We start from the raw sequence: 16,813 nt of genomic DNA, 5'->3' as shown, positions 1-16,813 counted from the left end.
GACTTAACAAGTTAACAGTACAATACTGTGGTTGTATGTAGTTTTCACTCATATAACTTATATATGTTTTAGAGTCATTAAAAATTTCAAATTTGCCACCCTTTTTTCAAAATTAGTCTTGTACCTGAACTGCTAGTTGTGGCGGGACTGCCGCCGCGGCGCCCGGCACCCTGGCGCACATAGGCGCTGGAGCGTCGCTTGAGGCCGCCCGTGTCGTCGCCGGCGGGAGGCAGGATGCGCGAAAGCGTCACGAAGCACCGGAAGATGTCGCGGATGTGCAGGTCCTCCTTGGCCGAGCACTCCATCAGCTTTGCCCTGTTCACCCACCAATCACAAAATGTCATCATCTCCATTAAATTTACATCACTTCTATATCCAATATCAAATCACAATCATACTGTCAGGTATCTAGAGGCCACACGTTTTTACATGAGCCTCAACCCCTCAACCGGTAAAAGAGTGACTGTCGAGGTAGGGATGTATAATAGGGGTGAGATTGTCTCTTTCACACCCACATCTCCTACTAACCTCTTATTTCATGAAAATTCGTATGTATTTGTCACCATTGTTATTCAGTGGTACCGCGGGAAGGGGGTGTGCTTGACTCAGATTGCGTCTTTGAAATTCTCTTGGGGGAGGGGGATTGTCAGCAGTGTTCAAAGTGACGTCGGACCAACTTTTTTGCTGGGTCCGAATTGGTGATAGGAAATGGATTCTTCCAAAGTGAGGGAGAGGGAGGGTGATTGGAAGAATGGTTTGACCCATTCAAATTGGTATGTGGTGGGGGGGGGGAGTATTTTTTATGAGCAAAGTGTGGTCTAAGATTCAAGTCGACGGTTTTGCATTTCTCTTTATGTTTATATTTAAATTTTAACGCGGCAATGGATTCTCATGAAATTTGACAGGTATGTTCCTTTTTTAATTGCGCGTCGACGTATATATAAGGTATTTTGAAATTTATATGACAATTTATTTTTTGAAAGGATAATATAAAAGGAAAAAGAACCTTCTTCATACGTCAATATTACCGTGAAAATTAGACTAAAGAATTAATCAGCTGTCTAGTGGATTATTAATTGCATGCAATGACGCATGCAATTGATAAATTAAAGTAACATAGTATTTTCTCCCGACCTTTCTCTGCCTTCAACTTGGTCTGATGATAGTAGTTGTTTTCAACAGATGATAAGCATTGTCGATAAACCAACCCAAACAGCCATTAGCCGTTCTCACACCGATATCTCTCCGACACAACACGATGACATTTAGTTTATGAATAGAATTAGTGGAGACTGTAGTTTATCACTGTGTGAGGTCTACTGTTCACAGAGCTACTAGTATGAGTTTATTTGTAATAAATTAAATTTCCAATTTATTTAAACCAGCAACATTTTGACCCTATCTGAATCTTTGTACATAATTCCATCATTTTCTGTAGATTGGCTCTAGAAAAATCTAGAAGAACGCAGGAAAAGGAACTCCGATTTTGGGCATATTTTTGGTGCTATTTTGGAGAACTTCCAACTGCACTTGTAAGAACTATGCTCATAACTTGTGTACGGTACCGGTACCGGTAAGTTTAAGCATTCTCAGTACATTTGGTTCTTGAAAAAGCATTAAACGTTAGAAAATAACAGATTTTGGGCTTGTTTTCGGAATGTTTAATAAAATCCGTTCTTACTGTGTTCTTAATAAATTTGTTCTTACTATGCTCCCAACACACCTGCCACATTTCAAAGCTACTGTCACGGTGACTGTTTTTTTTCTGTTGATGATTGAGTGCCATTCCACTGAGTGTAGGTAAAACTATTTGGAATTTCTTTATTCACCATGAATATCATGAGAAATATTGATGCTTGCATATTTTAATAGTGATTGACTAGATGTTATTTCAATTGTCAATTTAATGTTGTTATGACAACATTATTTAACAATAGGTGATTTGTTTCTTCATCATTGTAAAGCTACGGTACATATTTTATTAGCTGCTGATGATTTATTCCTTCATCTTTGTGAAGCTACAAGTTTTATCAGCTGCTAATGATTTATTTCTTTATCTTTGTGGAGTTACATGTTTTAGGCTATAAGCTGCTAATGATTTATTTCTTTATCTTTGTGAAGCTACTGTATTATTAGCTACTATGATCTATTTTTTCATGTTTGTAAAGCTACAACCGTCACCTCAACTTGGGCTGCTCGCAGAAGAGCCACTCGGACACATCCTCGATGGAGACCTCGCGCCGCGCAGGCGCCAAATCCAACTTGTTGCCAGCCACCATGATGGGGACCTCCTGGAAGTCAGCCCGCTGCTCGCGCACCTCCTCGAAGCAGCACTTCATGCGCTCAAAGCTGTCTGCACTGGTGATTGCGTACACCAGCAGGAACGCATGCGCCGTCGCTATGCTCAGCCGGCGCATTGCCGGGAACTGCAGGTCGCCGCATGTGTCCAGAATGTCCACCTAAACACAAGTTACATCTTTTCAAACAATCTCCTCAACAGATAATAAATGGAGAAAAATTGGTTCGTGGCTAGTAATCAAATTCAAAAACTTAAGTAGCCTAAAACTATATAGATAGTTTTGATAACTTTGTTATTGAAGTTAAAAATTTATTGTTGTTACCTGTTATTGTTGATTAGGTTAATAACTCTGTTAGGGTATTGAAATTGAATAATTATTGTAGTGTTACAAGTTAGCCTATTGTTGGTACCACTGAGTAGAGAACATCTCTATACGTTTAATACTACTCATAATTTTGGCCTAGGATTATTAAAGTTTGTTTATCACAGTTAATGAATCTAGGGTGACTTCTTCGCCTATACGGCGGTTTTTAGCGTTTTTCCGCGTTTTCTAGGCCTTCTCAATAACTAATTGACAGATCATGTTAATATTTTGTACAGAAATTCATAAAGGGTCTAGTTTATTCTCAAGAATACTTAGAATTACGCTCAAAATAGGTAGTTTTACTGAGTTTCCCAGCGATCCCTAGCGTTTTTCTGCTTTTTCTCACATTTTGCTAGAACTGATTGAGAGAAAATATCCAAATTTAGTACACAGGTTCAGCTGAGGTTTAAAAATGTTATAGTGGGAGGGTATAGGAATAACGCACAATTTCCGCGGTCTTTGAGCGTTTTCCTGTGTTTTCTACTCTTTCTGAAGAACTGATTGACAGATCATGTTCAGATTTGGTACAGAAGTTTAGCAATGGTCTAGAAATATTGTCTTGAAAGGAATACAGAATTACGCGTAAGATATTGTGGGCGGTTTTACTGCATTTTCCTTGCGTTCCCTAGCGTTTTTGTGCGTTTTCTCACATTTTTCAAAAATCAATTAAGAGAAAATGATTAAACTTGGTACAGGAGTTTAGCTAGAGGGTCTAGAAATTTTGTCGTGAGAGGACTTAAAAGATACGCCCAATATGGGCGCTATAACTGCGTTTTCCAAGGAAGTCTCCTTTCCCCAGGAAGTTTTTAGAGGGTTTCTTTTCTGAAGTTTTTATTGCATTTTTATAAATTTCGCAAGCAAATTCATACTTGATAAGGTTAGATATGGATGTTTGTTAAGTTAAGTTCTCCATATCATCATTCCTGTTTCAAATTTCAAAGAACTATTATACTGAAATACAATAATTATGTTAATATCCTTACCAAGTCTGTAATTGAGAAATAACTGAATATTTATTAATTCTGATGAAAATAAATATTTTTGCAACTATGCACTACATAATTCAAAGAAAACTGGTGATTGAATCGAGCCTGAAAGTCTCTTTTGACTTTTTATGGAAGGAAGTGGGCTAAGCTCAAATGGAAAATGCAGGCGAGCGAAATAAGCGAAAGCGATCCTATTTCTGGATTTCCAGCCGGGGGTCAAGGGGGCAGAGTCCCCTGGCTAGTCGGATAAGGCGAGCGAAGAGAGCCTGCCGGCCAGTTGAGGTACCAGTAAAAAATGTAATCAACATTTAGTTGATATTCAGCCTAGTATAATTATTACAGAATATTGAAAAATTCGTCAACGAGAGTGGTTGCCAATCAAACCTTTATTGTGACTGGTCCTAGATCAAACTCCCTGTTGTATAGATCCTCGACAGTGCTGCGGTAACGGTCGGTAAATGTATTGAAAAGAAATCTTTTAACAATACAGCTTTTCCCAACTCCTGGTCCTGAAAGCATCAAAATAGAAATTGCAATGAATCAATTCTAATCAAATGCTATTCAGGAAAAGAGAAAATATGTATAACACAATCTTCAATGAAGTGTATCATGCATTATTGAAATATTCTCGTTATTTCAAATGTGTGGTATATATCTAGAAAGTCCACCGTTTTTTATATATTATATTCCAATAATACCTTGTACGGCTTTCTTAGACATTTTACTACCTTGGAGACATAGGTATAGTACAGTACCGTACCATGCTACTCTATTCCTAATATTATTAGAGTCATTTGGAGAATGCCCTACTGTTTGGTTAGACTTTTATAGTTACGTAAAATTTGAATCACAAATTGGATAGCCTAAATTTGTTTCAATTATCAAATTAGAATTATTTAATCAATAGCAATGAGAATATGTATGTCCATCCTCGGTAAATTCAAAATCCTCATGAAAATTTCAATTATCCGTCCTATGGTGCTACTCAAGTTTTGGTTTATTGGTTTATTATACAGTCATGGATAGTGGCAAGCACCATATCGACAATAGTCATACAATAAAGAGAAAACAAGATATTGACACAAAACACAACAATTTTGTACATAATAAAACAATTTTGTTCATCATAACACAAATAACAAAATAACAAATAACCTATATCTAAGACCATAGAACATTTATAACTAATGCAACGTATTCAATGGTCGAAGATACTTCGCCACCCATAAAAACATTTCTCTAATAGCCACCATTTTAGATTAGTCTTGGAAGAGTTTAGGGTTTGGGCAGCTTTAATATTCTGGGGTAAACAGTTGAACATTTTTTTGCCAATGTAATTTGGGTTGTGCTCATAAAACCCTGCCATGTGCTGTTCAACTCTGACTAAGCCCCTGTATCTTGTATTGTGTTGATCACAACACATATTTCATTTTATAAGCAAAGATTGCCAGATGGTACAAATAGAGACTAGGAACCGTCAAAATTCTATTATCTTTGAACAGCGATCTACACGAGAAACGGGGTGGCTTTTTAAATATGATTCTTAGGACTCTCTTTTGGGCACGGAAGATAGAGGCAGAGAATCTTGATCCTCCCCACAGCAATATCCCATAAGACAGTAATGACTCATAATATCCATAGTAAGCGGAGATCACTGCCTCATGAACTAATACCCTCCTGAGCCTGGACATTGCATACACAGCTGAGTTTAATCTCCTAGAAAGAGATTGAACATGAGAGGACCATGTTAATCCCTGATCCACAGAACCCGCCAAAAAATCCGTTGCATTAGAGGGTAGTAACTCTTTTGCCTCAACCTCAAACTCCAACTGATTCACAGGAAGTCTGTGGATTGAGAATTCAATGAAGGTTGTCTTGCCTATATTGACTTCAAGCTTATTTGCAGAGCACCACCTTGTAAGTTATCCAGTACTCAAATAGCTTTTGAAATAAAATAAGTAGGTATCTAATGAACTGTTCCTGTACCGTTTATTGGAAGTTATGAAAGAATACCTACATACTGTACATAATTTTTGGCAAAAATGAATTACTCAATTTCAATTTTGATTGATAATTGAGAAGTTAAGAACCAGTTGAAGATTTTTTCAACTTTGAGGATTCCATAAATGTAACCTACCGTAGTAATCTATTATTGTTGTTGTTCAATTAAAACTTTTCTTCAATTGTCATCAACACATCCTTGAACATAAGAGAATAATTTAAGTTCAATGTTGTTTTTTGTCAAATATTGTGCTATTGTTTTGCAAACTTGACACTTAATAAACTCTCAACTAACATTAACACCCAAATAGATAATTCATTCATCCAATTCACAAAAGCAACTGTAATTATGCTTTGTTTATCATAGGATGTCAACCCAATAATTTAGTTTTCCACATTGGATTGAAGAGCATGTAGATCTCACCTCCAAGAATGACGAGTCGAATTCTTTCTTGATCGCACATGACTCAATCGAAAACTCCTTCATTCGTTTATCTTGATTTAGCACAGTTTCTGAATTTCCTGATTGAAGATATGTATTCAATTGGCAAGTCTTTGTTACTTGTGATGTCTCCTAGGATGACTTCTGTGAACTTTCACTCAGAGCCTATAACAAATAGAAAGTTAAGATTAATTCACGCAGTCATTGAAACAAATAATTATTTCATAAAAAATATTAATATTGAAATCTGTAATAAAAATTATCTGTGCATCTTACACTCAAATTGTATGAGTAGGAATATAAGTATCACCATTTCCAATACTCGACACCGGTATACCTTCAAACTATTTTTTCAATAAAATAATTTATTGGGAGTTTAATAATTTATCTATCACTCACGCCAATTTTATTTTTCCTTATTGAATTTTTGATACAAGAAGAATCTCACTATCTCATTACGAAAGGTTGACATTTTTTAATCTGATTCATTGTTACACTCTGTTGATTCCAGGAAACAATAAACAATCACAATTATTGCTTTTAAAACAATGGATTACAGTCACAGAGGATAATAATTATTACAATTGCAACATTAATGATTCTATAGGAAAAGGCAACAATTTTTTTGGAACATCCATTTCCTTGATGGTATTTAAAAATTGTAACTACATAACAGACAGCCCACGGTACTGAAATTCCCATTCTATTACAGTAGGCTATCCTATAACAGCAACCGAAACAATTTACATTTGTATGGACGATATTATGTAACAATTCAGTTCATTTTTGTCATCCAAACAGGATGGAAGCATTTGCTGTAACTGAGAATAGTTTATTATCTGTCAATTTGATCAGACAAAGACGCTCATTATTATTTTCCCAAAATTAACTTGTAAGAGCTGCTTACACAATGAATTGGCAGTGCTATGATCAGACTATGAGAAAATTCTATGTAATTTTAAATTAAATCTATGTTTTTCATTCTCATTGAGGCTAATGGGATTATTTTTGGATTAGTCAAAGGGAAAATAATTGGGTGATCTTAACCAAAATTATATTCATCAATTTTTCCATATAAACAGACAAATATACCCACTTATCTTAAAATTCTCAGAGCAATTCTACGGTGTATGAAATTTAATAGAAGAGAGTGTTATTTTTCGTTTTAAATATACCTTAGCAATGTTAATCTTCATTCTGATTCCATCCCATCATTCCATAATAGAAAATAGTGATCAAATCAATGAATTCCATGTCCATGTTGTCTTTATTCTCCAAATATACTCCAAGAGTCCTTCAATCTATTGTTTTTTTCAATGCACTTTTGACTTTTCGCTTTGATTCTAATAATGAAACAACAATCTGGAGACTACAATAATTTTATGATTCACCTATGATATGAATTCAATTATAATGCAACAACAATGAATCTCAAATAAGACAATACAAAATAGATCCACCTTGTTAACTATGAATAATTTGTGGTATGCAAAGCTGAAGTATCCAGCTTCCATCCCACGGATAATTTGGAGCAGCCTCTTCAAAAACCAAGCATCAGGTCAAGTAGGTCTGAATATTATCTTCAGCCAATAGGAGAGGAGATAGCATACCCTCAACAATCGGTGCAGTTCAAGATAGACTTCAAGTGGGCCTTCATTAACGGGCCTGAGATCGAGTGAGAGGGGCTCACCGACACTTCACTTATTGAGCATCCCAAGTGGCCAAGTCCATTGGAACATTGATTAGCAATGTGGCGTATTCAACTCAAGTATATTTTGGGAGACGAAGTCTCCCGCAAAACCGTTTCCAACAGTACCGATTAGATTAGAGCCGCGCTCTCGGTTTTCTTGTTGGAAGGGTGTCTGCTCGATGTCAGCTCAGCTAACAGATAGCCAAGAGATTCTCAATCAATTACCGGTTTTTCTGCACTGACCTAAATTAAATAATCAACAGGAGCCATACACATGTGAGAATCATTAGCAGCATTCTCCTGCTTTTCAGTCAACCATAAAATCAATTGTATCGAGCCCATTCAAATCTGTTAGTTTGAATTAGAATTCGTTAAATGAGTTGAGTACAATTCATTATGAGAGGTTTACCTATGAAATTGATAAAATTAATTTTGTTTCAATTATATTCTATGAAGTACCAGTACCTATTCATAAGGAACCTATTCATATTATTCATTCATTCATATACAAATACAATCCGGGTAAAAACAATAATAAACAGTAATTTTAAGGGCTAAGGCATACGCACCTAATTTAGTTTGAAACTTGAAAACATAAGTTTTTGAGTGTTTTCAAATCTGTCTTTGACATAAAACTCCAAAGTGTCTGATATGTGCTGTACATAATTATTCATATAATACCGTTGCCTACTAAAATTTATAATAATTTCTCCGCATAATTTTCCTAGTTATTTTTGTATTAATAGAACTCGATTATTCAGTAGAGGTGTAGAGCATATTATACTACATACCGATATAAGTTATTGCTTCTGTTCATGCTCATAAGCATATTCTCATAATGATGAGCCCGTACTATGCCCTAATAATGATAATAAGCAAAGCATCTGCTAATAAATCGATGAATCTACTTAGCAAATGTTCATGCGATGCTGTTGATATTCAAGTACAAGCAATTAGGTACCTGCAACCCAGTATGGGGAATCTCTAGTGTCCTGGCTTCCAGACGAGAATCTAATTCCAATGAATTACTGCTAGCTGGATAATTTATTACCCATTGTCTAGTATAGTGGCAGAGATTCTGGGAAATTGCGATCATAATATTGCAGTACTATTCGCTGCTTTTGATGTTACTATTATTGGTCTTGTTTATCAAGTACAGTTTCCACAGCCCTGATAGTTTGATTACAGTTGAGTGGGTGATTCATGGCCAATAGCTCACAGTGCAGATTATGGCTCATCGGTCTTGAACTTCATGTGGTGGTGTGATCTTCAAGTCTACTGGGAATTTCTAGTTATGTATTGTTTGCATTGCATGATTCAAGTAATATGGACTAAATAAACTAAGTTAATTATCGTACTTTGTTTTGTTTATCATTGAATAATGACTGATCGTTTATTTGAAATTGTTTGAGAGTAGCTTCAAATCCAATTGGAACATAGTATTTAGTTCCTGACTTTCATGGTTTTGAAATTTCATACAGATTGAAATATTGCAGTTGGATAAGACATCAACCACCATTTTAAACTCCTGTCAGAACTCCTGCCATGGGTTTGAGTCTCACCAAGCGCATGGTTGTGTCATCCAGTTGAATTGGTTGGAATATTATTCTGTACATCAAGAAGCTCCACAGTGTACGAACTATAATGGTTTTGATCATTTTCCTTGTGCCAGAAAAATACCAAACTGTTTCTTTTTCAATTTCTTTCAACCGAGTTTTCTAAACAAAGCAGCAATTTCACTCCCAGGCAAAAAGTACTGGTCAAAATAAATTGAATAATAGAGTGCAAAGAAGAAGTACAAACAAGACTTCGTCGAGGGAGCCAGACCAGACGGAGAAGGAGGAAAAGGTCAAGTTTAACCACTGGAAAAACCCCTGCTCACGCAATCTAATAAAGTTACAGCTGAATTAAACCAGCTTGCCGTAGAGCATGTTGTAGAGTTTACTATGCAAGCGTACCGTGAGTAAGTAAATATCGAATAAATATTAAATAAGCTCTCAGACCATGTCTCTTAAATAGAGTTCTTTTCTAGATGGTGGATAAAGCATAGTCATTTGCTCTCTTTTTTAGTGAGCGCCTCGTAAATTGCCAGGTCGGTGTTGATTCTACTGCGACAATAAATTGAATTGAGTCGCGTCCAAAACTCTGCGCCCTCAGGCTGGCTGAGGCTGCCACACCACACTCTACTTTTTATAAATATCTCTTCCTTTTACTTTCCCAAATTTTCTCTTCAACACCTCTTTTTTAAACTCCATTTCTCTATTTCTTCGGTGTATTGATATATCCAATGAGAGAAATCTATTTTTATTATAGGGGTAGTCGAATTATGTTTGTATAAAAGGGTCGAGATGAAGAGAGGCGGCTGCGCCCTAAATTTTTTCTTCAAGGTGAAAATAAAGGCAACCAATCAATCAATCGATCTTCATCTCTACGCTCCTCTATTCTTTTATCTCTCAATCTTATCCATTTACTCCGTAGGTTTCCTTTTCTTTCATAGCCAATATGATATCCTCACCTCTCTTCTACCATTTATTTTTCTCCTTCTTCTTCTTAAAAATATAATAAAAATAGATTTCTCTCATTGGATATGAGAGAAATCTATTTTTATTATAGGGGTAGTCGAATTAGGTTTGTATAAAAGGGTCGAGATGAAGAGAGGCGGCTGCGCCCTAAGTTTTTTCTTCAAGGTGAAAATGAAGGCAACCAATCAATCAATTGATCTTCATCTCTATGCTCCTCTATTCTTTTATCTCTCAATCTTATCCATTTACTCCGTAGGTTTCCTTTTCTTTCATAGCCAATATGATATCCTCACCTCTCTTCTTCCATTTATTTTTCTCCTTCTTCTCCGTATTTTCTAGTATTCTTTCATGAATTCATACCTTTCCAACATCTTCTTTATCTTCTCTCAGACTCATTCACAAATTCTCATTCTCAGCACACATGGGTTGTATCTATTGATCACAATTTAAATTTTACTTAAACATTTTAAGTAGTTGTTACAGTTTCTCGATGTTGGTTGATAGTTACACATGGGTTGTAATGAAACAACAAAATCTAGATCTATGCGATCGGCAAGTGAAGAGTTCTAGAGAAAAAAGCATTCTCTCAGTGTTTATATTATTTTATTAGTTTTAACTACTTTGAGAAAGTTAGATCAAAATATCAACAAGATAAAAGAGGAATATCAACACGATTTCTCACGAATGTACGTTATTGACGACAATAATACATTCACTTTGTTGTCTTCTCTTTTAACAGTTTTTACTTTTCTATTCTGTCCTGTAATTTTTACAATAGACTCATCCCGTTTCTCTTTTCATCCTCTTTTTTCTATCAAACAATTCAACTCCTGTTCTCTTTCGTATTTGGAGTTGAAACTATTTCAAAATAAGTGAAAATGGTGTAACTTATTCAACATCCATCATTCAATACAGTGTTCAAAGTTGAATTTATCCACCACAATTCTTCTATAATGAAGTTACATAATACTAGAAGGTATTTACGAATGTCTAAACATCATTACTTCATGTTTGAAGTAAATAACTTTACTTTATTCACTTTATCACTCTTTTCATGAAAAAAACAATACTATATCGACTTTCAATGAAAAAATACCTAATGAATAATATAGTATTTCCAATCAACTTTTTACTTCTTCTATTCCCCTTATCGTATTTTTCACTTTTCTCCCTCATTCCCTCTCTTTTTTCAGAAAGTTCCAATCAAAAACTCTCCGCTTATAAAATCATCATCAGTCCGATCAGATAGCAGCTCAATGGCAAGAGCCATCTCTCTCCAATGTCATCGACTCGTCAATTTGTAGCGCACCTGATTTTACGTCGATTTGATGAGCGAGTGGTTTCCAAAAAATCCCAGTCACCTTCCACTTCTACATTCTGAAAATGGCAAACTAAACGACCCCCTGTAGCCCTAATTGGAAAACGTGACTCTCCAGTCCTCTATCTGTTCAAACTCAACGATTCCATATTTTCCATTCAAAACACGTTTTCCGACAACCTTCTCCCCCTAGTTCGATTACCTATTACATCCAAATTTCTCATTGTATCGGGTAACTTGTTATGGATCGCACGTCAACCATTCACAATAGTAGAATGAATCACGTGATTCTCATTTAATTTTTGATTGATTATTACTTATAAAAATAATTATATTCACAGAGATATAAAATCATAAAAATAGAAACCAAAATCTTGACTCCAAAAGAAGAAATATTCATGATCATGGATCAACACCAAATAGTAGTCGTCCATTTCATGACTCTAGGGAGATCATGATTCTGAGGAATCAGAACATTGCAAGGATTTTGAAATTCCGAGAAATTCAGGAATTCTAAGGTATCTAGGTATCGTTTTATTGAATCTAGGTATCAATTTCTAAAATCTAGGTATCGTTTCCAAAAAGCTTTGAGTTTCAGGATATTTACTACAGAATCGTTGCCAATTGCATCATTCATATTCTATACGACTATCTACAATCTACAATACTTTTTTGATAGAAATGCCAGGAACACAGAAGAACTCATTAATTGAAAATCCAGGACCATAATTATCGAAAATTTAATGGAAACAGTAGTAGTTCTATTCGAGTTGGTTCTGATTTTTTACTCTTTTGTCTGATGGCAGTTATACAGATTTTATTTTTCTGGTGAAGCTGAACTACTGTATAAGGTTTCTGTTCTCGTGGGATACTACTTTGACTCAAAAGTGTGTCTCAAATCAATTTTGCAAACTGGGTTGTCCAGTACAAACTACTTGGCAATCAGTATAAACTACTTGACAGCAGATTAGATGAATCACATTTCTCACATAACTTTATCACCATGTCCTTTATAACTCGACAAGAGTATCTTCTACCAAAATAAACATGATAGATCACCTGGAAGTTTGCACATTGCATCTGAATAGAGCATTATACTGTAAAAAAACGCAATTCAGTATTCAGAATGATTCCAAGGCGAAGAGGGTCATTGCGTGTCTGGCGAGTAATTCAAATGCAGCAGCTACTCTAGACAATTCGAGTAATTCTACACAATGCCCGAAAAATTATCGTTACATTTGCTCAAGGACGAGCTCTGTAAACAAGAATAAAAACTTTGTGAATGAACCAGAATCGTAAATCTTCCAAAAAACACGCTACCAGGAAATTCACCTGACGTGAAAAGCACACGATAACTGTTGGAATTACTTTTAATAGACCCGTTGTCTCTTATACCAGTAGTTGAAAAAACCATCCCCGCTGTGATGTATACTTATAGGTTATAGTACGTAAGAAAAGTTTTTAATTTCAATTGTTAACGGATAAAAAGGTTAATTGCTATCCCAATTGTTTGAAAACAATCGAATCTCTAGTTATAGTCAAGGATTTTCGATGATCTTCAATGCCACATCAATTTATTCATTATTATAATTTTTACGATTATGCTGTCTCTTATTTTTCCTAGGATACCGAAAGAGATTTACGAATAATTTAATTATTCATCGTTGAATGAAGCTGTTGAGAGTCAAAAAAAATTATTTTAAATTTGAATCAATTCCAAACCAGTGATAGAAATACAATGACAAATTTAATTTTCTTGGATGAGTGAATGGAAAAAGTATCATTCAATAAAATATTCAGCTGAGTTCATATCAAAAGCTGAGGACATTTTTGGTTGTAATTTCAATGTGTAAGTTGATAAATGACTGTGACAGGGATTGAAAAGGGCTTTTCCTAAAAAATGTGATTATTGATAAAATTTTTGTTCAATATTTGTTATTATATTATTTAGTTTTTATAAGTTTTGGAATTTTGAATTCTCAATTTGTTCTATTTTTACCTTTTTCATAAGTATTTGAAATCTTTTGAATGAGGTGCTATTTTCGTTGTTTGTATTATTTATTATTGCATAAGTTTGTATTATTTTTATCTTTATTTTTCTTTTTTCCTTTGTATTTGTACAATTTTTATTGTTAAGATGACATATTTGGGGAAACCCGTTGTCTCCATTGTGAATAAATAAATAAACGAACTATTGATTGCGTGCAATAGCGCATGCAATTAATAACTAAAATAACATAGTATTATTGTCTCTCAAACTTTCTCTGCTTTGAACTCGGGCTGTCCTGTTGACAGTATGTCTTGAAGGAGATTAGCTTTTAATGTTTACATTTCTGATACACCAACCCCAAGAGCCATTAGCCGTTTTTACACCGATATCTCGCCGACACGACATACAGACAGGATTTACTCAGATGGACAGTATAAGATGAGGCTGCGGTTTATATAACTGTGCGAGGTCTACTGTTCACAGAACTACTAGTTCAGTAATAGAAATATACATTTTGCAAGAGAGTAGGCTATCAGCCTTTTCACGAGCATCATAAACCTACAGGCCTACAAGAAGAATTTCAAAAGAAAAACCTTGAGATATTCTTTCTTATAAGATATCTCAGGGAGCCCTTTTGAGGAAACCCGAAACTCCATAATTTTCCACAAGAGAGTGCTGGCTTGCTTGGCCTCCTTCATACGAAAAAGTGTAGAGTTCAAGTTTTGAAAGTTTGAACTTGGCATGGATATTTGAAATAAAATTTGCAGTGTTTGGAAATCACTACTGGTGTCGTGAAGACATTGGAATCAAGTCATAGTGATTTGTAATTAATAAATAATATTTGAATTTATCCTGAATAGTCAAAATATCTAAATGAGGAAGCAACTTTTCCCTTGAAACCTTTTCTTCTCAAGAAAATATTTTTCTTTTTTCACCATTTCAAGATTTGTCATTTGGTTTTTAGGAAATAAAACACGAATTTAATCGCATCAACTTAGAAACTCAATATTAATGTTAATTTTCACCCAGTGCTCAGAAATATATAATATTGAATCCCTACCCAAGTTGAATCTAATTTATTCAAGACTATCAGGTAACCCGTGCTCCGCAAGGGTCTAATCAAAAACTTGAATAACTGAAAACTTGACCTACTGAAATCTTTAAGGATTTAAAATTGGCCTATAACCATCCTCGGTGAATTAAAAATCTATATGCAAAATTTCAAGTAAATCAGACTAGTAGTTCAGACGTGATGATAAGTCATTCGTGAATTTCCTTTCCGCTTCATGTATAACCCGATTCTCTCCTCTTTATAGAAGATAGATGATTTATTAGTATCTTTGAATGTGAATAAGAATAACTTTCAAACGGTTTCAGATATCGATGTGCGCTCTCATTTTCTCTTCATTCTTTTCAATTCATTTTCTCTTGAAATTTTGTATCGAACTCATTTATCATAATAATGACCAACTTCCAATTAAAAAAAAACAATTGGATTCAAAATGGCGAACCAGGGTTTTGATACTACAGAAAAGTAGTTATTTTTATTAGAATAGGATCCCCAATCAGACCTATTGTCAAATTTCCAATTTAAAAGAAATATTCAGCTGTTTTCATACTTTTACCGATGCTGTATAATGTGGATAAGGAAAAATACGATATACAGATCATCATCATCATCATCATCATCATCATCATCATCATCATCATCATCATCATCATCATCATCATCATCATCATCATCAGTATTCTGCCCTAGGACAAGTCTATACCTCTTCCCCATTCCTCTCTGTCCAATGCTAGATAATATACAGATAGAAGAAGAATGAGAAGATAGAAAATAAATCGTTGAATACACTATTTTATCTATGACCACTTTCAAACAAAGATATCAAAGTATAAAAAAACTGGAAGCATGAATTGAAGACTTGACAAACTGAAAACTTAACGTAATGATATTTTCAAGAATTAAAAATAGGCCTATAACCATCCTCGGTAAATTGAGAATCTATATGCAGAATTTTAAGATAATCAGTTCAGTAGTTGAGACTTGATGATGCGTCATTCGTTAATCTCCTATCCACTGTATAAGCCGATTCTTTCCTCTATTATAGTACTTATTGATGTCAAAAAATTAAGCGAAGAAAAGATGATTTGGTGAGAAAAAACAAAATTGAATACCAATGATAAAATCCACCACTCTCTTGGGTGAAAAATATTCACCCCATGAATGTTGGATAAATATTCTTCTTCTATTCCAGGAAGGGCAATCCTTCGCTGAGATCCATAAGGAATATCAATCAGATTATAGACTATCAGACTGAACCCTTGAACAATGGACAGACCAATCTAAAATTTGGAACAATATTATAAACCTGAGCAACGGCACAACATTTCCTCATCTACTTTTTTGTTTCTAAGCTCACCGATCAGCATCGCATAACATAGCGGATCTTTCTTAGAATAGAATACGAAATAGTTGTTTCTGAAAATTGTCTAGTCACCGTTGGATGACTTTTTAATTTGGCTGCGGCCGCACATTTGCCATATTCTTTCTGTTACAGATGAGTGACGCAGAGTAGAGGCCAACTGAGTGCCGAATGAAGTGAGTTTGAGCTTATCTTCCGACATGCATGATTTGACAATCAATGCCAGACCAGTTCACAGCTCAACCATCAGCTAAAATACAGCTGTCAATTCAGTTCACCTCTATCTGTATCAGGGTACCTGGAATAGAAGGTACTGGCCACGCGCATATCGATCTTTTAATGATTGATTGATTGATTGAGTACTTTATTTATGTAGATTACAATATATACTGGCTCATACACTTATATACAATAGCTTACAATACAGCAAAATTATGGATGAATTTACAAAATATAAATTAAGAAAATAATTATTGAGCTGTATATAATATGAAAAAAACAATTTGTAATAACTATAGATAAAATGGAGAATATTGTTATGCATCTAAATAAATTGGCGGAGCTTTGGACATATCAATGTCCATTCTTGACACATGATCAATGATCAGACAGATGATCGGTGTGACGTCATTGGTGATCTAAAAATATATACATTTATTACTGACATTATTTTCATGTCCACGAAGAGCGGTCTACAATGGGCAAGGAGTTTTGCACTAGAAATTATTCCAACAGCTTTTTTTTGGAGTACAAGCACACTCCGCATATCACC

General features: G+C 34.8%; 1 protein-coding gene across 1 annotated transcript in view; it reads right to left on the bottom strand.

Annotated features, from left to right (window-relative positions):
• Positions 1-16,813, bottom strand: part of LOC111047396 (GTP-binding protein Di-Ras2) — a 46,198-nt gene that overhangs the window by 7,477 nt on the left and 21,908 nt on the right. The window contains exons 3-6 of the mRNA XM_022333143.2: positions 6,075-6,257; positions 4,034-4,158; positions 2,182-2,459; positions 125-315 (exon numbers count right to left, since the gene is read on the bottom strand). Of these exons, the coding sequence (XP_022188835.2) occupies positions 125-315; positions 2,182-2,459; positions 4,034-4,158; positions 6,075-6,114 (634 nt within the window). The 5' untranslated portion in view covers positions 6,115-6,257. The remainder of the gene's footprint in view (positions 1-124; positions 316-2,181; positions 2,460-4,033; positions 4,159-6,074; positions 6,258-16,813) is intronic.

Source organism: Nilaparvata lugens, chromosome 5 (genome assembly GCF_014356525.2).
Source record: "Nilaparvata lugens isolate BPH chromosome 5, ASM1435652v1, whole genome shotgun sequence".
Classification (NCBI taxonomy): Eukaryota; Metazoa; Arthropoda; class Insecta; order Hemiptera; family Delphacidae; genus Nilaparvata; species Nilaparvata lugens.
The sequence above is the reverse complement of the archived record's forward strand: the minus strand, read 5'-3'. Positions and strand labels throughout refer to the sequence as shown.